The sequence below is a fragment of the Hemitrygon akajei genome, chromosome 2, assembly GCF_048418815.1.
Source record: "Hemitrygon akajei chromosome 2, sHemAka1.3, whole genome shotgun sequence".
Classification (NCBI taxonomy): Eukaryota; Metazoa; Chordata; class Chondrichthyes; order Myliobatiformes; family Dasyatidae; genus Hemitrygon; species Hemitrygon akajei.
The window spans coordinates 151481068-151507530 of NC_133125.1; the positions used below are offsets into that span (position 1 = coordinate 151481068).

At 41.8% G+C, this 26463-nt stretch overlaps 1 protein-coding gene across 2 annotated transcripts in view; it reads right to left on the reverse strand.

The window, feature by feature from the left end:
• LOC140716894 (E3 ubiquitin-protein ligase RING2-A-like) overlaps positions 1–25669 on the reverse strand; it is a 43199-nt gene extending 17530 nt beyond the window's left edge. The window contains exons 1-3 of one of the 2 annotated variants that reach the window (XM_073029971.1): positions 25538–25669; positions 8163–8298; positions 405–565 (exon numbers count right to left, since the gene is read on the reverse strand). In XM_073029971.1, coding sequence (XP_072886072.1) covers positions 405–565; positions 8163–8240 — 239 coding nt within the window. In that variant the 5' untranslated portion in view covers positions 8241–8298; positions 25538–25669. Of the gene's footprint in view, positions 1–404; positions 566–8111; positions 8299–25537 lie in introns of both variants that reach the window. The other variant, XM_073029961.1, reaches the window with a different exon arrangement.
• Between the last annotated feature and the right edge of the window lie 794 nt (positions 25670–26463).

The window sequence follows — 26463 nt, forward strand, 5'->3', positions numbered from 1 at the left end:
TACTGTAACTCCCTATTGAAACAAGCTTCTCTCACGGTCTGAACCCCTGGGATCCTTAACTCAAGAGTGCCACGCCATCAGAAAACAAATTGGAAATCTGATTAGAAAAGCAGGAGTTTTATTTACTGAATCCTATGGCATGGAACTGCAGAGGACTGAGATCTAAAATTTGTAATGCCCCAATAGCTAGAGGCTTACTAAGCCGCACCCCCCGCCCCCCCCCCCCCATTTATCTATCACCTGGTCTACTTAGATGTCAAACTGGAATTATAGCCTTATAACATCTGTCAAAGATGCGTTTGAACAATGAACAAAAGAGCTCATTTACATTAATAACCCTCATACCATATGTGCATAAGCAATATTTCTGATAAGCAACAACAACAGCAGAAACTACTCCCTACCCGCTGCGGAGCGCAGTGACAATACAATCTGAGCAGAAGCGGTGCAAGCACTCCTTCGTCGTCATGGTGTTCTTTAACATATCCAGGCAGATGGGGCACATCAGCTCGCTGTGCAAGCTCCGGGGTGACACAGCGATCTCTGTCCCATCCATAATTGCCTCCTAAAAGAAAAGTGAATCACATTAACAGGAGGCCAACCTTCTGTGACCATTATATCTCAAAACAAAGAAAACACAGACACAACAGATAAATTAATGTAATTTTATACTTTGTGGTGTAACTTTATTCATAGAATTTTACCAAAAGACAGCCAACAAACCAATGTTCACTTCAGGAGTAATACAGCAGCTAAATTCACCAAAAACAATAGTTTTCTGCAGATGTACCAAATATGCAGAGTAAACAAGCATTTCAATTTTAGCTCTTGCTACACTTGTAACAATTTTACAGCCATAATTTTGAATTTTACAGTTAGATCTGAGAAGCAAAGGGAGTTTGTGGGGGGCATGGGGGTAAAACTGTGAGACTTCCACTGACAAAATTATGACATTAGAGGAAAATGAGGAAGTCATGGAAATCTAGTCAGTGAGTGACTCAACAAAAACCCTCCAGAATTTGGATGATAAATCACCACCCAAATTGGCAGCCTAACTTTTGTTTTCAAATTCAGATTAATCTGGTGTACAATTCCACTAGCTTTTTTTAAAAAAAACTTCATTTTTCTGTATTCACAGAACCCTTGCACTTGTATCTCAGACACAGATCATACACTTATGCACAAGTTATAGCCATGTAGTATCAAGGGGAGGTCAGGTAAATCATTAGTGAGCTATTTACAAGTAGAGTTGCTTCAAATCAAATAATTTTACAGCACAGAAAGCAGTCACTTAGCATCATTCCAATAAGTTTTGTCTGCCTTGTTTTAGTTTTCAACAGTAAGTTGTCACTTACAGCCAAGTCACTAATTAATGGACCAGAAGAAATAGCTTTCATATTTCTTAATAACATTTAGTCCTTCATTACTGTCTTAGTAAATCTTGTCAATCTATCTATTCTAATCAGCTATTGATAGTACTTATTTCATGCTCTTGTGTTCATCCTAATTAAATCCAAGAACCTATCTTTAAAATTTTTACAAATTGAATTTTCCATCCAGAACCCCTCCACATCTACACTTCCTTCCAGAACAAGGCATTTCATTTATTATTTTTGTGTCCAAAATGCACTGAATTTTCTATCCACTAACTTTAATCTATTAGCAGCAAAATCAGATGACCCCTTTGTACCTTATTGAAGTTTCTTTCAATTCCCTGATTAGCCACTCTCTCTTTCTGCCAAGTTTTAAAGCTGTCACATTGCAACCCCTCCCCTCCCCCTCAACAATATTTATATACTCCGGAAGCAGCAGTTCCAATACTAATAACCAAAAGAAAGCTCAGTTACGGTTCTCTGGACTACATCAGGCTACTACCTGCCTGGTAACCAGTTTTCTATCCGTCCTTTAATAACATGCTTTTGGCTTAACAATATGATTTGCCAGGCAGCAATAACAAATGTCTATTCAAAAATCTAACAGCCACAATACTTCCTTTCTCATTACACTCAGCTAATTTTACAATTTTCTAGACGTGACTTACATTTTACAAATCACATTTGGCTGCCCTTCACTGGTGTGCCTCACTTTATCTACATTGCTGATGTTTGAATTCTGATCCACAGTAATTCCAAGCTACTAATCCCTTTCTCCCTTTTTGTACATGTCTGTGTTGGCATACTTCCAGCCCTGTTGCAAGCTTCCCCATTCAAGGCTGCTTGAATGATTGTGGACAGAGCCCCTTCACATTCATGTAACATTCCAGGCTGTGTGTCATCAGGCCCCAGTACTTGTTCCACTTTGAGCTCAACTGCAGTGGCTATGATCTGGAACTCACCACAAGGGTGAGTTAAAACAGAATTAATCAGGGCTTTCAAGAGCAAGTGAGATAGCCACTTGAGAGAGAAAGATTTGCAGGGCTGTGTAAAAGGAGAAAGGGACTGAAGGATTTGCTCTACTAGACACTCACACTGACCTCTTGGGTTGAATGGGCTCCTTCTGCAATGATCCTAAGAAATCTTTTCATTATTTCATTTTTTTTAAAGACATCTTTACTATCTCTGCCAAGTCACGTGAAATGCAGCAACTTTTCATTTTAGGGATCTGCTGCTTGGGCTGTAACAGAATCAAATAAGTAACCCCATCCTTTGTTTCTTAATATATTCATCAAATGTTTTACTGAGCTGCACCCCTAATCAACGTTTGCTTCATTATACAGCACTCCAATTACTCATTCTACCATGTTACTTGTTAACTCTGTAAAGAATACACTCACTCACCGCATGTAACTTAAATCTATCTAGTCCCTTTGTCACTTACAGTGCTTTCCCTCATCATCTCTTTCTAGCTTTCTTTTACTTTTCCTCCAGCGCTGCTTATCCACACCCCAAATGTGAGATGAATTGAAATCTTCTTACAGATTCTTATTGCTTTCTCAGCCAGGACATATTCCCAAGTTAACATGCTGACCATGGTTAACGAGGTAGAAAAGACTGAGAACAAAATCTCTATATAGAATATGCCTGCCAATGAGCTCACAGGACACATTATTGTGTCCAGAAATCCAGAACCAACAAAGGAACACTACCTGCACACCCCACACACCTCTCCCACTAAGCTTTGAGTGGGTGGATCCCTATAAATACCTGGAAATAGAGAATTATTAACAACTTGGAATAATCACCATATCAGTTCATCTATTAATTAATTGGCACCACTTTTTATTAAGTATGCACAGTTTGTTTCTACCAGTAACAATTTAAGTGTTACAGATCATTTCTGGCCAGGAATTTGATCTGCCCTAAATTTTCAGGGTCATAAAACAAAAACAAGGTTAACAAAGAGGGTCTATACAATGCAGCCTGGCTGGTCTCACAGTGACGAATAAAATTTTTCTTATGGTGAAGCTTTCAGTCACACAACTTGAATTAGACAAAAAAGATGCTTGTGGAGTACAAAAGCAAAAGGTTATGCCTTCACATATCGCTGATCGGGTCTCAGTTAAATTGTGCAATCAAGAATACTATGCTTTTAGGAAAATTGTCAAAGCCTTGGAAGGCAGAACAGAAATATACAAGAAAAGATACCAAGACGAGTATATGGAGACATGAGAGAGTGGGCTGTCTTCTACGAGAGGGAATATTTAAAAGACATTTTCAATATTATCAATGGTTTCAACGAAGTAAAAATGATCAAGTTAGCACTAACAAAAAAGATGTGAAAGCATATTCAACAGCAGCATTTAACAGGGCAATTGTAAACTGAAATTTATAGGGGCACAGAGAAAGAGATGGACTTCAACCAATTACACAGCCACTTCAGAGAATTAATCCAAGCTAGAGGGGTCATATTGTCTTATCATATGGTGTACATTCTAGAATGCTACAGGAAGCCAATTCTAATTTAAAAACCTGACAGCCTCTGTCTCAATTTATTTTTAAAGCCAATCAAATATTTTTTTTTTGCAACGCTCTAACTACAGTGCCTCTAAAATGTATTCCCCCCCCCCCCCGCCCCCGGTAAGTTTTCATGTTTTATTGTTTTACAGCATTGAATTACAGTGGATTTAATTTGGCTTTTTTGACAGTGATCAACAGAAAAATGCTTTTGTGTCGAAGTGAAGATAGGTCTCTATTAAGTAATCTAAATTAACTACACAGACAAAATACAAAGTAATTGATTGTGTAAGATTTCACCCACTTTAATATAACACACCAAATGATCACTGGTGCAGCCAACTGGTTTTAAAAGTCACATAATTAACTGGAGACCATGAGAATACAGTTAAGGTGTTTCAATTGATTGTAGTAAAAATACACCTGTATCTGGAAGGTCCAACTACTTCTGAGTCAGTATTCTGGTAAAAACTACATCATGAAGACAAAAGAACACTCCAAGCAACTCCACTAAAAGGTTATTGAAAAGCACAAGTCAGGGGACAAGAAAATATCCAAGTCACTGAATCAAGTGACAGTTAAGTCAATCATCAAGAAATGGAAAGAATAAGGTACAGCTGTAAATCTGTCTAAGAGCAAAAACAGAGCGACCGTGCACAAAGGGGACAAGTGAGGAGGCCAGAGACCTGTGACAACTCTGGAGTTACCAGCTTCAGTTGCTGAGATGGGACAGACTGCGCATACAACAACTGTTGTCCAGGTGCTTCACCAGTCACAGCTTTTTGGGAAAGTGGCAAAGAGAAAGCCACTGTTGAAAAGTAACTCACCTGAAATCTCAACTAGAGTTTGCCAGAAGGCACATGGGAGATTCTGGAGTCAGCTGGAAGTAGGTTCTACATTCTGATGAAACCAAAATTGTGATTTTTGGCCATCAGACAAAATGCTATGTTTGGAGTAAGCCAAACACCGCACATCATCAAAACCACACCATCCCCACTGTGAAGCATGGTGGTGGCTGCATCATGCTGTGGGGATGCTTCACTGCAGCAGGCCCTGGAAGGCTTGTGACGGTAGAGGGTAAAATGAATGCAGCAAAATACACGGAAATCCTGGAGGAAAACCTGATGCAGTCTGCAACAGAACTGCAGTGCCACTTGGGAGAAGATTTATCTTCCAGCAAGACAATGACCCCAAGCATAAAGTCAAAGCTATACAGGAATGGCTTAAAAACAAAGTTAATGTGGCCAAGTCAGAGTTCAGACCTCAAACCAATAGAGAAATTGTGGCTGGGCTTTAAAAAGGCTGTTCACTCCAATCCCTATGCAATCTGACAGAGCTTGAGCAGTTTTGTAAAGAAGAATGGGGAAAAATTGCAGTATCCAGATGTGCAATGCTGATAGAGATCTAGCCACACAGACTCAAGGCTGTAATTGCTGCCAATACTGACTTTGAAGGGGGTGAATACTCATGCAATCAATTATTTTGTATTTTATATTTGTAATTAATTTAGATCATTTTGAAAAGATCTGATTTCACTTTTATACAAAAAAGTCTTTTTCTGTTGATCAGTGTCAAAAAAATGCCAAATTAAATCCACTGTGATTCAATGTTGTAAAACAATAAAACATGAAAACTTCCTACAGAGGTGAATACTTTTTATAGCGAATTCAGAGTTCAAATACAAATATAGATATCAGCATCAGTTCTTAATTCCCCAAATTACAATCTATATTAACAAGTGCTTAAAGTTATAAAGACATATTACACTTTATTCACAAAATAGCTGGAGACAAGACAGTTGCTCATTCTAAAAATGCACAGAAGCCCAGCCAGCACCTAGAGAAAAAAAAGAAGCACAATTTGGTTGGGTAGCTTTAATCAGACTGATATCAGATAAGCTTGAAACACCACAGGCGGCTGTTTCCTCTTTAAGATGCACAAGTTTTGCTTTTGGCATTGACAAGGCAAAAATTCAATGAGATTCCTCCAGCAAAAACGCTGCGTAAAAATGAAAGAAACTGCGTAAGAAACACTGCGGGAGATAAAGGGTTGCTGTTCAAGATTGCTTAATGTCATTTTCTGTACACAAATGTAAGGAGAACAAAATAATTGTTACTCCAGATCCAATGCAGCACAAAAAAAGCACCAAAGAACAAATAATAAAAACACACACAATACATACAAATACATAAGACAGCTTATTTACATACATTGATTGTATGTCCATGAAATGATGCTAGGCTATACACCAGGTGACTATGACGGGGAATAATAAAGTAGTGATGCAGTTAGTGGGTGGAGGTGTTGATCAGTCTTACTGCTTGAGAAAAGTGACTGTTTTTGAGTCTCCTTTTCATTAGCGAGACCAAGCACCTTTGCTCCATCTGCCATGCCAGCAAGGATTACTCGGTAGCCTACTATATCAATTCTACTTCCCATTCCTATCACAACTGCCCTCAGCTTCCTTCACTGCCAGCTCACAGTCAAACGAAAATTAGAGGAGCAACATCTCATTTTCCTCCTGGGTCTACAATCTTGCAGCATGAACTTCAAATTCTGTTCAACATACAGGCCTTGCAAGTAACCTGAGGCTGCACACATGAATTTCATTTTTAACCTGGTGCTACACCAACTCACCAGGTTAATTTATCAAAGAGCCTTATGATATGAAATCATCTAAGATTTTGAATATTTAAGGTCTGCAAGTTCCAGATTTTATTTCATTTAGTTTGTATTGTTAAATAAAGTTTGTCTGCAGTTGGTTGTCTGCCTTATCAAGGGGCTCCACAAGTCAAGGAGCATGCTGCGTGGTCCCAAGGGAACAAAGACTGGAAAAGGTTTAAGTCCAAAGTGTATGAGACATCAGTGGTACAAGGCTGCCCAAACACTAAATCCTGGCTAATGCTCTTGGTCAACAATGTTCCATGGAAATGCCAACTGGTCAGAGGTGCCATCCAGCTGGTTAAGTGTTAAACAAGATGCCTGAGCACATAAAAGATTTCTTAGCATTATCCTTTAGAAAAGAGATGAGCAGGGCTTTCTTTAGCCAGAATGTGATGAATCTGTGAATTCATTGCCTCAGAGGGCTGTGGAGGCTAAGTCATTGGATGTATTTAAAGCAGGAGATGATAGATTCTTGACTAGTAAGGGCGGCAACGATTATGGGGAGAAGACAGGAGAATGGCGTTGAGAGGGATAATAAATTAGCCAGGATCGAATGGCAGAGAAGGCTTGATGGGCCAATGGGCCTAATTCTGCTCTTGTATCTCATGGTCTTAAATTCTCAAACTTCTAGTTACAGCAGCTCCTTGTCCCTTTCCCCCCCATTTTCTTTCCTCTTCTCTTCCTGTTCCAACTGGCCCCCCATAACCCTCTCTCCTACCCTACCTTCCCATCACCTAAATACTCCTTCCGTTGGTTCCCCTCCCCAGCTCCCTCTCTTTATTCCATGCCCCACCATCCTTCACCTAATGGATTCCATCGTTAACCTTTTGTCACTTCTACTTGTCATCTCCCAACTTTTGTTGCCATTCCAACTCTCCTTCTCCCTCATTTTCCCCCTCACCAGGATCCATCTATCACCTGCCAGCTCTTGCTCCAGTTCGTCCTCTGCCTTATTACATTAGCTAACTCCCCTCTTTCTCTTTGATTTATCTGAAGGGACTGAACCCAAAATATTGACTGCCCATTTTCCTTCATAGATCCTGTCTGACTCAGTGTATTCCTCCAGTGCTTTTTGTGTTGCCTAACAATGACCTGGGTTAAAATTAGGGACACCGATTTAGCAATGTAATTTGCATTCAGCTGGGTCATTTGGGGAGCTTGGACAAGAGCAGGTCCAGATACTCTGACACATCTTATAGCCAGTGCTAGAAAGATTAACACTGCAGCAACATTTCTTCTCAATCAAGTAAATGTGCTTTGCCTATCAGCAAACAGAAAGGTGGGTGGGAAGGGGAGCAAAAAGTTTATAAAAGTGGAAATTGCATCTTAGTTGCAAAAACACTCATTCAATTGATTGGTCATTCACTTGCTGTTTGGCAATATTTTAACCATTCTGAAACACTGGATTTCATACATTGATACAAACATTTAGAAATGCAATCATGTTTAACTTAAAATTCAGGTTTTGCAGTAGCTAAATAAATAAACTTGTATATTTTTCATGCAGACATGCAAGATATTCTCAAAGGGATATACTGTCCACTCCACACGTACCTGTGGGGTCCTGTGTAGTTCGTAGAGGCTGAGCTGCGTGGTTTTACTCACCTGTGGGGTCCGGTGCAGTTCATACAGGCTGAGCTCCCAGGTCTTACTGGGGTTCTGAGTATTCACTGGTGCTGCCATAGTAAATGTATATTTTAGTCTAGCTGAAGGAATGATGACTCCTGCATGCCTTTCTCACCTACAGCACAAAATTAAATGACAGAAACAAGAGAGATGACAATTAAAATTAAAAAGAATTGACTGTAAAATGTTCATAAGAGACATGAAACTCTCACATTATGGATGTTTAGGTTACAGAAATTCACAAATCACCACTAGAATTTATTCAGATAAAAGTAAACTAATAAATATTCACCACTAACTTTGCATTTAACGCGTGTCAGATAACACAGCTTTGTGTTATGGAAAAATTATAATATGGGCCATTTTCTAGAAATGCTAGCAACCATTCCTGCAATGGAAAATGGATGCAGACAGTGAGACCTAATGCAGATTGGAGGCACCTTCGCTCTGCCCACGCAAAATGTAGGATCTCCTGATGGCCAGTCATTTCAATACAACTTCCCAATCCCATCTCCACGTGTCTAACATGGCCTCTTCTACTGCCACAATGAGGCCAAACTCAAGGTGAAGGAGCAACACTTCATATTCTGTCTGGGTAGCCTCCAACCTGATGTCATGAACATTGATTGCTCTAATTTCTCACCATCACCCCCCCACCCCACCTCTCTTTTGCCATTCCCAATTCTGGTTCCCTGCTAACTCCTTTTCGCTTCAACTGCCCATTACCTCCCTTTGGTTCCCTACCTCTTTCCTTTTATTTCATGGCCCACTGTCCTCTCCTATTATTTTCCTTCTTTGGCCCATACCTCTTCCACCTATTACCTCTCAGCTTCTTACTTCATCCCCACTCCCCCACCACCCACCTTCCCCTCCAGCAGCTTGCACTCCTTTGTCTTCACCCACCTTCTTATTCTAGCTTCTACCCCCTTCCATTCCAGTCCTGATGGTCAACTGTTTATTTCCCTCCTCTTGCATTTTGTGTGTGGTGCTCCAGAATTACAGCATCTGCAGAATCCCTTGTGCCTAATTTTAAGAAATTCTGTTGCTTCTTCAGATTATTGTCATTTAGAAACCACAAATGCAATGCAGTTTAAAAAATGAGACAACGTTCCTCCAGAATGATATCACAAAAGCACATGACAAAACAGACTACACCAGAAAATCCACATAACGTTTGGCAATCCCCAATCCAGAGTCCAGAGAGGCTGCTGCGTATTAATATCACGCTATCATCTACCTACCTGTTCTTCTGGCCCTTTTGTGACTGGTTGCAAATCAGTGAACTTTTGGTCTTATTTCTGTTGCCCACTTGTTTACCTTACTGAGAAAGCGTTCATTCTTGACTTACAAATAACTTACAAATTTACGGACAATTCTCAGGACCATGAACCTGGTGTAAGCTAGTGGGTGCCTGTATAGCTAAGCAGTCTGCAATACAGCAGAAACTCCACTGGCAGAAAGGCTCAGATTCCTTCAAAGGAAAACTCTTTAACATGTAATAAAGAAATAGGCAGGGGAAACAAGAGAGTGATACCAAGTTCTTCACCACTCCATCCATACCACACAAATATGGGTATTTAGAATTATGGGTACAAGTGCAGAGATGTGCTAGCATCAGATTTGAGTCTAAAGTGAGGTAAAGCTGATTCTGATCTCTGTTGTAAAAGTCCATGCATGGGTGATCATAGCCTGTCACAGTCAAAATCTAACCTACACCCATCCCTCTCCCTTAATCACTTCCAAAACAGTTCTACAAACACTATCCTGCATGTAAGAAACCAGAAATTAGCATGTGAAAAAATTACAACTTGACTTATGTTTTTAAAACTTCTCACTTGTACTTTTATTAACAACCTTCTTAAACCAGAAGTAATTTAAACATTTCCATGTATCACCAATATATAATATTCAACCAATTGTATCACATCAAAAAATAACTAAAATAACTGATAATTCTGAACACACACACAAAGTCTCAGCAACACACACAAAATGCTGGAGGAACTCAGCAGGCCAGGCAGCATCTATGGCAAATAGTATAGTCAACGTTTCAGGATGAAACCCTTCAGCAGGACTGGAGAAAAACGCCGATGAGCAGATTTGAAAGGTGGGGGGAGGAGAGAGAGAAATGCCAGGTGAAAGGTAAAACTTGGAGGGAGAGGGATAAAGCAAACAGCTAGGAAGTTGATTGGTGAAGGAGACAGAAGGCCATGGAAGAAAGAAAAAAGGGGGGGGAGGTGGAAGAGCACCAGAGGGAGGTGATGGGCAGGCAAGGAGATAAAATGAGAGAGGGACAAGGAGATGGGAAATGGTGAAGGGGGGGGGGGGGGGGGAGGTATGGGGAGGCATTACCAGAAGTTTGAGAAATCAATGTACATGCCATCAGGTTGGAGGCTACCCAAAAGGAATACAAGGTATTGCTCCTCCAACCTAAGTGTGGCCCTATCATGACAGTGGAGAAGGTCATGGATGGACATACTGGAATGGGAATGGGAAGTGGAATCAAAATGGGTGGCCACTGGGAGATCCTGCTTGTTCTGGCGGACAAAGCATAGATGCCTTGCAGTCTACTTTAGTAACAACTCCCTGAGGACCACAACCTTATCGTGGTTTGGAGGCTTGTGTCCCTCAATGACCTGGAGAGCTACGTGGGCTGGAGTCTGGGGTTTGGCTCTTTGGCAGGCTCAACCATTCCAAACAGATCAAAGGGTAGAGGCCAGACTAAGAGTGATCCTCTGGTCCTCCAGGTTGGGGCCTCAGCTCAGGGCTAAAACCCTTGACTAGTAATTGTTACAGAAACAGCAATGAAAGATCATTCTATATCTGAGTGCAATGGTATTCCCAAGTCTCAATCCGGAACAAGTTGAAAACAGAGTGGAAGCTGCTGGCAGGATGAAGGAAGCCCAGAACATGCCAAGAAATAGAGGATCTTCATTGTTGCCATAAACACTAGCAGTGTAATAGGCAGTAAGTAAGTTAGTAAGAATTAGCATATTGTAATTACACCATGGAAATTGCAACTAACTTACGTTAATTTATGAAGAATTCCTTTATACTACTGCAAGTTTTGTGATTCCCATACAGTTCTTCAGTTCAAAATTTTAAAAGCAAGACCCTAACAGTGTTAATGAGCAAGAGGATATTGGAGTCCAAGTTTATAGCTCCCTGAAAGTGGCACACAGGTTAAGAGTGGTTAATGCATATGGCACGCTTGCCTTTAGTAGGTGAGGCACTGAGTTCAAAACTCAGGAAGTTATGTTGCAACTTTATAAAACTCTAGTTAGGCCACATCTGAAGTACTGCAAACAGTTCTGGTTCCCCTGTTATAGGAAGGATGTTGAGGCTTTGAACAAGGTGCAGAAGAGATTTACCAGGATGTTGCCTGGATTAGAGAGCATGTACTCTAACAAGAAGTTGAACAAATTTGGGCTGTTTTCTTTGGAGAAGCAGAGGCTGAGGGGAGATCTGAAAGAGGTCTACAAGATTATGAGCAGCACAGTGTAGATAAACAACATCTTTTTCCAAGGCTTGAAGTGTCTAATACCAGAAGACATGTATTTAAGATGAGAAGGGGCAATTTCAAAGGAGATGTGAGAGGCAGGTTGTTTATTTATGTTTTTTTTTACAGAGTGGTGGGAGCCTGGAAGGCACTGCCTGGTGTAGTGGTAGATACAATAGGGACTTCTAAAAGATGTTTAGATAGGCACATGAATGTGAGGAAAATGGAATGATATGAACATTGTGCAGACTGAAGAGATTAGTTAGTGATTAGATTATGAATTTAAATGGTTCAACCACTGCAGACCAAAGGACCTGTTCCTATGTTGAACTCTTCTATGTTCTATGTAAGATTTACCCTTAACCTCCCCCCACCCAATCCCCTTCCTTCAGATTTCCAAAATGTGGCATACGTCTCTGGATTTTCTGCCCAACTGCATAATAGCATTATATGTCATCATCTTCTCTATAATCACCCCTTTGACATACACAATAATCCTGCTGCAAAACTGCAGTTGACCATTGTGACATATCTGAAAATAAAACAGTGAACCTATCACCTGAATAAAACTCTTAGAGAAAAAGTCAGAAAGATGCAAACTAAAATCTATTCAGACTTGCTATGAGAAAACTGTTGCGATTTCAAGCACATATAATGGCAAATTAAAAGTGATTAGATAATGATAACAGACAAGAGATTTTGCAGATACTGGAAATCTTGACCAACACACATAAAATACTGGGAACTCAGCAGATCGGCAGCATCTAGGGAGGGAAATGAAGAGTCGATATTTCAGACTGTGATCATGCATCAGGACTGTCCTAATAAAAGATCTGAGCCCAAAAAATGACCTATTCATTTCCCTTCATAGATACTACCTGACCTACTGAGTTCCTCTAGCATTTTGCATATGTTACCCACAGACTACATAATCATGCGTACCAAAAGAAAATCACTGTAAATATTCTGAGGTCATGCAGCAAAAATTATTAAACATTAACACTATTAGACCTAATCACTGTATCATAGCTTACATTATGATTTTGCTTGAGGCAGGCTAAGACTGCAAGTAATAACAGCACAGCTGACATTGTGAAACCTCCAGGACCCTGGCAACAGCTCATAACTGTTTTAATAGTACTGCAATATGCATCCTTCAGTCCTGCTCATGCAAGACATTTTCCCTCCCACACACATCATATACTAAAAGATGTTGTTGTGCATGCATTTATTCTAGATTTTTTTGATACTTTCTACAGAAGTGAGCACCCTCACTCTAGAAAATATGCAGATTCTATCCTCCCACCACTGAGAACACCTTCAAAAAGCAATGCTTCAAGAAGCCAGCATCCATCACCGTTCAGGGCATGCCCTCTTCTCATTACTAGCATGGGGGGGGGGGGGGGGGGGGAGGAGGAGTACAGGAGCCTGAAGGCACAGAGGCAACAATTAGAAACTTCTTTATCTCTGCAGTCAGATTTCTGTGTTATCTATGAACCCATGAGCACTACCTCGTTATTTTACTCTCTTTTAGCATGAAATTTTTTTTCTACATTTCATATTATAACTTAATTGTATTTTTTAAATGTACTGCACTGTACTGCTGCTGGAAAACAAGTTGATGATAATAAGCCAGATTCTGATTCAAATATGCACGCAATTTAAAAACATTTCCACAAGGACACCAATCCAAATGAAATACTTGCCACATTACAACTTTATAATAACGTGAAAATCATGAGGGGACTACAATATGCAGGTAGATTGGGACTGGATACCAATAGAGGGAAGTGTGTGTGTGTGTGTGTGTGTGTGTGTGTGTGTGTGTGTGTGTGTGTGTGTGTGTGTGTGTGTGTGTGTGTGTGTGTGTGTGTGTGTGTGTGTGTGTGTGTGTGTGTGTGTGTGTGTGTGTGTGTGTGTGTGTGTGTGTGTGTGTGTGTGTGTGTGTGTGTACACATACATACACACACACACCCCCACCCACCCCCCCCCCCCCCCAGCCTCAACACCAGCTCCATAGCAAAGAAAGCACAGCAGCATCTCTACTTTTTGCGAAGGCTCAGGAAAGTCCATCTCCCATCCCCCATCCTCATCACATTCTACAGGGGTTGTACTGAGAGCATCCTGAGCAACTGCATAACTGCCTGGTTCAGAAACTGCACCATCTCGGATCGCAAGACCCTGCAGCGGATAGTGAGGTCAGCTGAGAAGACCTCTTCCCGCCATCACGGACATTTACACTACACGCTGCATCCGCAAAGGAAACAGCATTATGAAGGACCCCATGCACCCCTCATACAATCTCTTCTCCCTCCTGCCGTCTGGGAAAAGGCTCCGAAGCATTCGGGCTCTTACGACCAGATTATATAACAGTTTCTTCCCCCAAGCTATCAGACTCCTCAATACCCGAAGCCTGACTGACACCTTGCCCTACCGTCCTGTTTATTATTTATTGTAATGCCGGTACTGTTTTTGTGCACTTTATGCAGTCCAGTGTAGGTCTGTAGTCTAGTGTAGCTTTCTCTGTGTTTTTTACATAGTTCAGTCTAGTTTTTGTACTGTGTCATGTAACACCATGGTCCTGAAAAACATTGCCTCATTTTTACTATGTACTGTACCAGACTTGACTTGGTCGATCTTTGAGACTTTCCCAGTAGATCCCAAAAAAAAGAAAAATAAATCCACAAATACTGTTGAGAGATTGTTTCTGGGTTGCGGAGTTTTAGTTCCGTTCCTTCTGCCCAATGAGCATGTGTGTAGCTCCCCCGCCACACACTACACAGTGTACTTCAGTGGTCCCCAACCATATCGAGGACACGATATGATTTGGCGATATGAAACGATAAGAGTCAGCTGCACCTTTCCTCATTCCTTGTCACGCCCACTGTTGAACTTAACGCACGCGAGGTCATCAGTCGCCTAAACGCAGTGATACCCTAGCGCCAGGGATCGCTGGTTGGCCTCGGGTAACCGGCCGCCTCGCAGGGCCGGCGGGAAGTGCCGTTGCTACTGGCCTGGAGCGCGGACAGATGGGCGCTGCCTCTAAACCTGTTCACCACACCAAATGTTCATGAGGAACCCGGTGCTAAAATATTCGCGGACGACCTAATTCGGGCTCAGGGTTTCGTAAGTAGCAGAGCAGCTACCTTGCTGCGATCTACTGAAAGTCATCCCTCAAGACAAACTTTTGTCGGCCAATAGATCCTACCTACCTACAAGGGGGGCGGGCACGTGCCCTGTTGCACTCCTCGCTCCATCAGTCGCTCTCTCCGGACTGCAACCACCGCAGTCCAGGTACAGGGACCTCCAGCCCTGACCTTGTCCTCTCACCCCACCCACGACCAGCCGCACCTGGCCAAGGCGTCTGGGAGCGGGCAGGTGGGAGGCTGGAGTTCGGGCCCAGAGGCTCAAAACTGCTTCAGTACCTTGAGTCCAAGCACCCTGCACTTAAAGACGAACCCATTGAGTTTGAATTTTTTGAGCGGAAAAAAAACGTGAGCAAGTAGGAGAGAAGCTAAGTGCTGAGAGCCACGTAAACTAAATTGCAGAATAGACTGGACATAAGGAACCTCATTCAAGTATCGCTGTATTCCGGCCGTGTTTAACACCTCGCCCACCCCACCGTCAGCCAGTTCGCAAGAATACTGTCAATATTAAACTGGTCCGCGGTGCAAAAAAAGGGTGGTGACCCCTGGAGTACATACATTATTTCTACTTCCGGGTTGCAGGGTTTTACTTCCGGTCTTTTCTGCCCGGTACGCATGCGTGTGACTAACCAATTTAGTAGGTCGATCTTGCCTTTCACTAAGGCCGAGGTAGGGGATCTTGGGCTAAAAAAGATTGGTGACCACTAATATAAATATAAATATAATTAGGACTTTTTAGAGCAGCTTACGATTGAGCTCACAAAAGGTACAGCAATTCTGCAATGGGATGTTATGTAGTGACCCAGATTTTATTAGTGAACTTAAGATAAAGGACCCTTAGGAGGTAGTGATCACAAGACCATAAAGCACTGGAGAAGAATTAGGCCATTTGGCCCACTGAATCTGCTCCACCATTAGATCACAGTTGAACCATCTCCCTCTAAACCCTATTTTCCTGCCTTCTTCCTGTAACCTTTCATGCTCTGACTTAACAAGAATCTCTTAACTCCACCTTAAATACACTTAATAACCTAGCCTCCACAGACACCAGGCAACAAATTCCACAGATTCACCACTTTCAGGATAAGAAATTTCTCCTAATCTCTGTTCTAAATGGACGTCCCTCTATTCTGAAGTTGTCCTATACTCTCTCTATAGGAAACATCTTCTCCACATCCTTTCAACATTTGATAGGTTTCAATGAGATCCCTTTCACTCTTCTAATTTCCAGCAAGTAAGGCCAAAGGATAGCATAACATAAGCCTTTCAATCCTGGAATCATTTTCTTGAAACCTCTTTGAACCCTCTCCAATGTCAGCACATCCTTTCTTAGATAAGGGGTACAAAACTGCTCACAATACTTCAAATGAGTCCTCATCAGTGCCTTATAAAGCCTCAACATTACATTCTTGATTTTATATTCTAGTCCTCTCCAGGTAATGCTAACATTGCATTTGCCTTCCTCACCACCAACTCAACCTGCAAGCTAACCTTTAGGAAATTCTGCACGAGACTCCCAAGTCCCTTCACAACTCTGATTTTTGAATTTTCTCCCTGGTTAGAAAATAGTCTTTTATTCCTTCTACCGACAAACAAGACCATACACTTCTAGCACTGCATGCCACTTCTTTGCCTCTTCCAATCTGTCGGTCCTTCTGCAGCCTCAACCCTTCCTGTTTCTCCACCTATCTTCTTATCGTCTGCAAATTTGGCCACTTAGCCATCAATACCATCATGCAGATCACTGATATATTAATGTGTAAAGAAGCAGTCCCAATACTGACTCCTGTGGAACACCATTAGTCACCAGCAGCAAATCAGAAAAGCCTCCTTTTATTCCCAGTGCTCTATCCATGCTAGTATCTCTCCTGTAATTACATGGGCTCTCAGCTTGCTAAGCAGCCTTATGTGTGGCATCTTGTCAAAAGCCCTTTGATAAACCAAATGCACAACATTCACTGATTTTCCTTTGTCTATCCTACTTACTATTTCCTCATAGAAGTTCACCAGATTTGTCAGGCAAGATTTCAACTTTAGGAAGCAATGCTAACTTTGGCCCATTTTGTCATGTGCCTCCAAGTATCCGAAACCTCATCCTTAACAGTCAACTTCAACATCTTCCCATCCACTGAGGTTAGGCTAACTGGTCAATAACTTTGTTTCTTCTGTCTCCCTCCCTAATTGAAGAATGGAGTGACATTTGCAATTTACCAGTCCTCAGGAACCATACCAGAATCTGGTGAATCTTGGAAGATCATTACTAATGCCTCTACAATCTCTTCCCCTACCTCTTTCAGAACCCTAGAGTATAGTCCATCTGATCCAGGTGACATGATCTTCAGACCTTTCAGCTTCCCAAGCATCATCTCCTTAGTAATAACAACTGCACTAACTTCTCCCCCAACACACTCCAACTTCTGTCATACTGCTAGCATCTTCCACAGTAAAGGTAAAGTAAAATACTTATTCAGTTCATTCACCATTTCCTTGCCCCTCAGGACTACCTCGCCAGCATCATTTTCCAACGGTCTGATATCTACTCTTGCCTCTCTCTTACTCTTTATATATCTGAAAAAAACTTCTGCTACCCTCTGATATTATTGGCTAGCTTACCTTCATATTTCATCTTTTTACTCCTTATGGCTTTTTTAGATGCCTTCTGTTGTTTTTAAAAAATTTCCCAATCCTCTAACTTCCAACTAATTTGCTCTATTATATGCCCTCTCTTTGGCTTTTATGCAGCCACAGCTGTGTCATCCTGCCTTTTGAATACTTCTTCTTTGAGTTGTTTTTATCCTGCACCTTCCAAATTGCTCCCAGAAACTGCAGCCATTGCTTCTCTGCCATCATCTCTGCTAGTGTCTTCTTCCAAGCAACCTTGCCGAGCTCCTCCCTCATGCCCCTGTAACACTAATACATCTGACTTTAGTTCTCCTTCTCAAATTGCACAGTGAATTCTATCTTATTATGGCTACTACCTCCTAAGGGTTCCTTTACCTCAAGTTCCCTAATAAATCCAGTTCATTACATAACACCCAATCCAGAAGAGCTGATCCCCTCGTGGGTTCAACCACAAGCTACTCCTAAAAGCCATCTCATAGGCATCTATAAATTCTCTCACATGGGATCCAAAATCAGTACAAACCTGATTTTCCCATTCTACCTGCATACTGAAATGCATGTAGTTTGAGAATGCTACAATTGGATGCATTATTTATTTAAGAATAGATACACTGCAGAATAGGTTTTTCTGGCCCTTTGAACCACACAGCCCGGCAGAACACAACATCCCTGATTTAATCGTATTTATGGGACAATTTACAACGACCGATTAACCTAACTGGCACATCTTTGGACAGTGGAAGGAAACTGGAGGACCCAGAGAAACCCATGCACTCCACGGGAAGGATGAACAGACAACATCAAGATTGAACTCTGAACTCCAACCCGAGCTGCAGTGTTATTCCAACCACAACATTACTATAGAGCCCCAACGTATCAGTATTACAGTGGAGTAAAGGGATTAGCAGAGGCACAAGAGAGGAGCTGGCTAAAGTTGATTGGAAGGAGACACAAACAGGGATGAAGGAAGAAAAGCAATGGCTGGTGTTTCTGGTGGAAATTCAGAAGGCACAGTAAAGATATACCCCAAAGATGAAGAAGTACAGTTGCAATTATTACTGCAACCCTTTACAATTATCTGGTTTTCTACATTTATTACTCATAAAATGTGGTCTGATCATCATCTAAGTCACAATAATAGACAAACACTATTTGCCTAAACTACTAACATGGAAACAATTGTACTTCTTGGCAATACTGAGTACACCATTTAAACAAGCATAGTCTAGGTTCAAAAAAGCATGTGAACTTCTAGGGTAATGCTTTCTACAAAAGCTAGTTGGAGACAAGTGTAACAGTCAATGAGATGAAATTGAAGGTGTGGGCTGCAGAGGTACCCTGCCCTATAAAAAAAACATAGGTTACTGACAGAAACTGTTCTTCTCAAGAAAGATCTGTTTGTTTGCCCCATGCTTCAATCAAAACAACCTCCAGAGAACCTTAGAAGAAATGTAGGAGAAACAGTCTACTAATGGAGGAAATTCAGTACTGCTACTACTCTCCCTAGCAGAGGGCATCCTGCAAAGATTACACCAAGAGCACAGCATGCAATGCTGAAGGAGATTAAAAAAAGAACCCAATGGTAACAGCAAAAGACCTGCAAAAAACTCTAGGATTTGCCAAAGGCTCTGTTCATGTGTCCCCTATAAGAAAAACACAAGAGCGCTGTTGATGGAAGGACACCATGGAGGAAACCACTGCTCTCCAAAAACATTGTGGAACATCTCAACTTTGCAAAAGATCACCTGGAGGTTCCACAACACTTCTGGGAAAATATTCTGTGGACAGATGAGACAAAAGTTGGAACATTTTGGCAGAAATTAACATGGCTATGTTTAGAGGGAAAGGGCAGTGTATGCCAACACCAAAACTTCAACCTCATCCCAACTGTGAAGCATGGTGGAAGGAGCATCATGGTTTGGGGCTGCTTTGCTGCCTCAGGGCCAGGACAGCTTGTAATCATTGAGCGAACAATGAATTCAAAATTGTATCAGGACATTTTACAGGAGAATGCCAATGCAGTTGTCTATTACCTGAAGGTTAATAGAAGTTGGACGATGCAACAAGAGAATAGTCTAAAACACAGGAGTAAATCAACAATAGAATGGTTTAAAATGTAGAAAATTTGTGTTTTAGAATGGCCAAGTTAGAGTACAGGCCTTAACCCAACTGAGATGCCATGGTATGACCTGAAGGAGGCTGTTCATGTAAAGTATCCCAGAAATATTGATGAACTGAAACAGATTTGTACGGAGGAATGGTCCAAAATTTCTCCTCACCATTGTGCAAGTCTAATCAGCAGCTACAGGAAACATTTGGTGGAGGTTATTGCTGCTAAAGGAGGTTCTACCAGCTATTAGATACAAGGATTCACATACTTTTTCCAGCCTGGACTTTGAATGATTAAATAATATGTTCAATAAAGACAAAAAAAGTAGAATTGTTTGTGTGTTATTAGTTTAGGAAAATTGTGTTTGTCTATTATTGTGACTCAGATGAAGATTAGACCACATGTTATGAGTAATTAATGCAGAAACCCAAGTGTTGGAAAGGGTTCAAAAACTTTTTTCTTGCAACTGTATTCTAAAGGGAGAATGGGCGACAGTGGCTGACAAGAGAAGTCAGCGACAGGATAAAAGTGAAAGAAATAGCATATAACATAGCAAAAATTAGTGGGAAGGCAGAGGATTGGGAAGTTCTTAGAAACCAGCAGAAAGCAAATAAAACACCTGAAAGAGAGAAAAGATGAAAAATGAAGGTAAGCTAGACAATAATAAGAGGATAAAAATGTATTTTCACATATATAAAGACGAGAGCAAACATTGAAGCACTGGAAAATGACACTGGAGAGGCAGTAATGGGGTAAACAGAAATGGTGTATAAGTATCTTGCGTTAGTCTTCACTTTGGAAGACATTGATAGTGTGCCAGAAATGCAAGAGCGTCAGGGGGCAGAAGTACATGTCAATACTATTACTAAGGAGAAGGTGCTTGGGAAGCTGAAAAGTCTAAAGGTATCTGGTCATCCTAACCAGATCAATTCTATCCTAAGGATCTAAAAGAGGTAGCTGAAGAGATTCTGGAGGTATTAGAAATAATCCTTCAAGCATCACCAGATTCTGAAATCGTTCCTGAGGACTGGAAAATTGAAAGTGTCACTCCACTTTTTTTTAGAAGGGTGGGAGGCAGAAGAAAGGAAAATATAGGCCAATTAGCCTGACTTTAATGGTTGGAAAGGTACTGGAGTCTGTTATTAAGGATGAGGTTTCAGGGCGAAGGGCCATGATAAAATAGGCCAAAGTCAGTATGGTTTTCTAAAGGGAAAATCTGTCTGACAAATCCATTGGAATTCTTTGAGAAAATAACAGAGAGGCTAGACTAAGGAGAGTCAGCGGATTTGTTTATTTGGATTTTCAGAAGGCTTCTGACAAGATGCCACATGAGACTGCTCAACAAAAGCAGGTATTACAGGAAAGGTCAACACGTACAAACAAACTGGATGAACTCAGCAGGTCGGGCAGCATCCACTGAAAGGAGCAGTCAACGTTTCGGACCGAGACCCTTCGTCAGGACTTTCGATGGATGCTGCCCGACCTGCTGAGTTCATCCAGCTTGTTTGTACGTGTTGATTTCGCAGCATCTGCAGTGTACTTTGTGATTACAGGAAAGGTACTAGCATGGATAGAAGACAGACTGACTAGCAGGAGGCAAAGTATGGGAATAAAGGGGTCTTTTCTGGTTGGCTGCCCATGATTAATGGTGTGCCACAGAGATCAGTGTTGGGACCACTTCTTTTGACGTTATAGGTCAATGATTTGGCTGAAAGAAATAATGACTCTCTGGCAAAGTTTGCGGAAGGTGGAAGGGCAGGTTGACAAACCTCTGTGTGGTGGTGAGGAAATTGACTGGCTGCATCACAGTACGGAAACATCAATGCCCTTGAACAGAAAATCCTGTAAAAAGTAGTGGATATGGCCCAGTCCATCACGGCTAAAGCCCTCCTCACCATTGCGCACATCTACATGAATCGTTGTCACAGTAAGCAGCATCCATCATCAAGGCCCCTCACTACCCAACCCAGCTCACAGTCTCTTCTCACTACTGCCATCAGAATGGTGGCACAGAAGCCTCAGGACACACACCAGCAAGTTCAGAAAAAATTACTACCCGTCAACCATCAGGATCTTGAACCAAAGGGATAACTTCACTTGGCCTATCATTGAAATGTTCCTACAAGCTATGGACTTACTTTCAAGAACTCGATATTTATTGCCTATTTATTTATTATTCTTATTTCTTTCTTTTTGTATTTGCACAATTTGTTGTCTTTTGCAAACTGATTGAATGCTAAAGTTGATGCAGTCTTTCATTGATTCTATTATGGATTTATTGAATATACCCACAAGTAAATTAATCTCAAGGTTTTAGAAGGTAACATATATGTACTTTGATAATAAATTTACTTTGAACTCTTGAACTTTGACATGTTGACCCAAAAGTTTTGGAGCTTGCAAGTTCATTAAAAATGTTGTTACAACAGTATAATCTAAGATGGCTGGATGCCAACTACTAATTCTTGCTGCTGATGTGAGTTATTAATATTTTTTAAATCCTGTCTTTAAATATTGCATGACATATTTTTTCAATTAACCCTTCTCATCTCAGTCCTACCCCTCCCATATTTCCTACAAACTTACTCTAAAATATGTGTTAGATTGTACAATACCTGAAGAAATTGCATGAAACAGACCAGTGACTTCTACTCTGCCTCTTCGACAAATATAATGGTTACTTTTATTTCATCCTTATTATTAAACTTACAAGCTAATATACATTCACATAGATAACCAAAGTTATTAGCAATTTTTTTTACATCTGGGAATTCAAAGTTTCTCTGGTTCCCTCTTCAAACAAGCTGCCTGCCCAGCTCAGGCAGTATCTGTTGACACAAGGTTAAGACTGGCTCAATCGCATACGTGTTTTGATAGACAAAAGATCATTTCACTGAAATATACCTGCTCTTTAAATCAAACATCTAATCAGCCAATCATAGGGCAGCAACTAAATGATAACGGCATGCAGACATAGTCAAGAGGTTAAGTTGCTGTTCAGACCACAGAGTAGATTGGGATAGGAATGAGATCTGAGTGACTTCCACGGTGTAGGTGTCAGTCAGGCTGGTTTGTGTATCTCAGAACTACTGGGATTTTCACACAAGTCTCTACTGTTTACAGAGAATGATGCAAAAAACAACAAAAACACCCAGTGAACAGCAGTCCTGTGAGCAAACACACCTTATTAATGAGAGGTATCAGAGAATGGCCAGACTGGTTCAAGCTGACAGGAAGGTGACATTAACTCAAATAACCATGTGTTACTACAGGGGTGTGCAGAACATCAAACCTTGAGGTGGATGGGCTAAAGCAGCAGAAGGCCAGGAACATACTGAGTGTACCAGTTTGAGAAGGGCTGATAGGGTAGTTCTGAGAGGCCTTTTGCCATGGTTAGGAGGAACTAGACAACATAATCTGGAGGCAAGTGACTAATTGATCAGAGAAGGAAAGTTCTCACAGAAGGGAGTATGAGTCTTTGGAGTTCTCCAGTTTTTTCAAAAGTCAGTAAGTTAGGTTGTAGCTTTATAAAACTCTGGTTAGGCTGCATGTAAAGAACAGCATTTAATACAGGTTGCCCCTTCATGGGAAGAATGAGGATGATTTGGAGAGGGTACATAAGAGGTTTACCAGAATACTGCCTAGATTAGAGGAAATGTACTACACAGAGAGACTGGGCAAAGTTGAGTTGTTTTCTCCAGAGGGCTGAGGCTGACAGAAGCTTATACGATAATGAGAGGCATAGATAGAGTATAGACAACCAGTATGTATTTCTCAGGGCTGGCTGTAATGTCCAATACAAGAGAACGTGCATTATAGGTGAGGAGGAGAAAAATTTTATAAGATGTGTGCAACAGGATATTTTTATACAGATGGAGGGTGCCTTGAATCCAATGCTGGTGTGTAGAAATGATAGAAGTGTTAAGAAGCTCTTGGGCACACAGATATGCAGAAAATGGAAGTATATTGGTTTGTGAGGTAGAAGGACTAGTTGAGTAAGTTTTAAAAATTGTCAGTTTAATTAGGTCGGCATAACACTTTGGGCCAAAGGGCCTATTCTTGTGCCGAACAGCTCTACATCTTAAACAAGGCACCTTATGGAATAAGCTGTTATTTGTGGCAGGTACATCAGCATTTAAAAGGTATTTGGACAGGTACATGAATAGCTAAGGTTTAGAGAATGTGGACCAAACATAGGCAAATGGGGACGAGCTTATGTGGGAATCTTGGTTGCTATGGGCCTGTTAGACTGAAATACCCACTTAAATGTGACATGTCTCTATGACTACACTCAGCTGAGAGTGCTGAGAATATTCCTGGTTTAAGATGACAGACTTTTGTAGGCTCCAATAAACAGAGTGAGAGTCCAGAACTCTCTGCATACAAAGGACTCTTAGATGACAGTCCATGAAAAACAAATATTGACCTCCGGGGAAGGACTGTGGAATATACAAGTAGAGCGGTCTACTGGTCTATTCTGCTCTCCACCTTTAATTACAAGTTGCTCTCTGCACTTTCAATTACCGGTATATTTTATTAACTTACTTGAGGCAATTATTTTGTTTTAAATACTGTGAATGTGATGCTTGTTTTGTAGGTTCACCGTGGTTCAGAGGAATGTTGTTTCATTTGGTTGGATATATGTAGTCAGATGACAATAAACTTGAACTTCACAAAGCCGCTGCTTTCAGACAGACAGGCATACTTCATTGATCCCGAGGGAAAGTGGGTAATGAAGAAAGTACAAAGAAAAGTTCCAGGTGATTCCTGGGATGAAGGAGTTGACATACCAGCAAAGGCTGAGCAGGTGGAGCCTACACTCATTTGTGTCTAACAGAATAAAAGGTAATTTTCTAAAGCATATATGATTCTGAGGATGGCTGCAAAAGTGGATATCATGTACCAACATTCCAGAATGAGGTGACACTTACTTCAATGTGAGATACAAAACTTCTCTCAGAGGGTCATGAATACTTTGAATTCTCTACAAGAGCTATGAAGATAAGCTATTAGAATCTCTGAATCTTCTCAAGGAATTGATTGACAAAAATTTCATCCTCATGGAATTTGAGTGGTATGGGGAGAGAATAGAACTTGACAGAGTAGGCATCCCATTGTTATTTTCTGATAATATGTTGCAGGCTGGGTACCCTGAACCATCAAGCTCACGATCTGCCTCAAGACATACCTAACCCCATCTCCAATATCTCATCCACCCCACAACATCTCCAGTCTCTGGGCACCGTAACCACTACCACTTCCAGTGTCATTCCCAGGCCCTGCCTTCCCCCTTCTCCCCCGACCAACACCTCCCATCCCCTTGAGTGAACCTTCTCACACCCATCAGTCCCACCCTCCCTCATCCACACTTTTCATATCATCACCTCGCTCCCTTGCCCTGTCCCATCCCAAACCTGTCCACTGCCCGCTACCTTCCCCTACCCACATCGGGTAATTCCCCTCAGCCCAAACTTGTTCCCCTATCCCCAACCTACACTCACTCACCTACCCCCTCTCACTCCCCAGTCCCCTTCTGCTCCCCTCACTCTCCCCTTCCCTGCACCCCCGATCCACCATTGGCCCCTCTCCCGAGACCCCACTCCCGGAAGTTCCCGACTCCCCGTTCTAAATCACGTCGTCACGCGGCCGCCGCGCATCCACGCGACGCAACCTTCCGTGACCCCGGCCGCGCGCGCAGCCATAGTTACCGCACAACGGTCGGTGCGGTGTTGGGGGGAGGGTGTGGGGCGCGAATACGGGACGGGTAGATAAGAGACGGTCACTGGCACATGCGCAAATATCGCCGTCCTCGCACCCACACGGGCCCGGGAATGCGCACGCGTGCTGCGTGCAGTAGGACCCGCCGCCGCGCTGCTCAATTGGCCCGAGGCCATCGGGCCTCCAGCCGCGAATAATTCTCTTTCCGGCCACCCCACCCTCCGTTTCTCCTTGCGACACTCTTCTCATCATATCTCACCTCTCTCTGTCTCTCTCTTCTTCGTTCCTTTATCGCCTATATTCTGCTCTTATAATTTTTCCTCTCTCTCGCCTCCCGCGCAGCCACAACAACCGCAAATCGTCCGTCCCCCCCCGTCGACGTCACTTCTCTCTCCGGTCTGGGCCGTCACGTGACGTGGGCGAAGCGCTTTAAAGCCCCTTCTATTCACGCTGTGAACTGTCACTTGTTGATTGATGTTTTAAAGCAACGTTTAGTGTTGCAATAATGTAATAAGTACGCTTTTGCATAAGTTTATATATTACATGTTTAAATTCTTGTTAAAGAAAAGTTTACTCTCATCTGCACAAGTACATGCATGCGCAGGTGCAATGAAAAACCTGTCCTGTAACAGCATCGCAGACAAATAGAATGAGTTAAGAGGAATTTGCATGAAAAATATGTATTAAAATCAATTATACGCAATTTCCAGAAGAAAAAACATAATTAGAAGAAAAAAAAGTCTATTGTAGTGTAAAGTACTCCTGGAGTTGTTACACTGAGGTAGTGATTAGGGTTGTGGTTGTGGAAGTTGGTTGAAGGGAAGGAGTTGTTCTTGAACCTGGTGGTGTGGGACTTCAGGCATCTGTACCTCCTGCTTGATAGTAGCTGCGACAAGATGGCATGTTCTTTGGGTGATTGGTGTTGCATTCTTGAGGCATCAGCATCGTCGTCATTATGTGACGCGTCGTATTGATCATATTAAGATGCGGACAATCCTGGTCTTATCCATGACCATGATTGTTGTTTGCAATTTTTTCTACAGATTGTTTCGCTGCTGCCTTCTTCTGGGCAGTGTCTGTGCAGGACGGGTGACCCCAGCCAATCTCTTCAGAGATTGTCTACGTGGCGTCAGTGGTCACATAGCCAGGACTTGTGCTATGCACCGGTTTCTCATATGACCATCC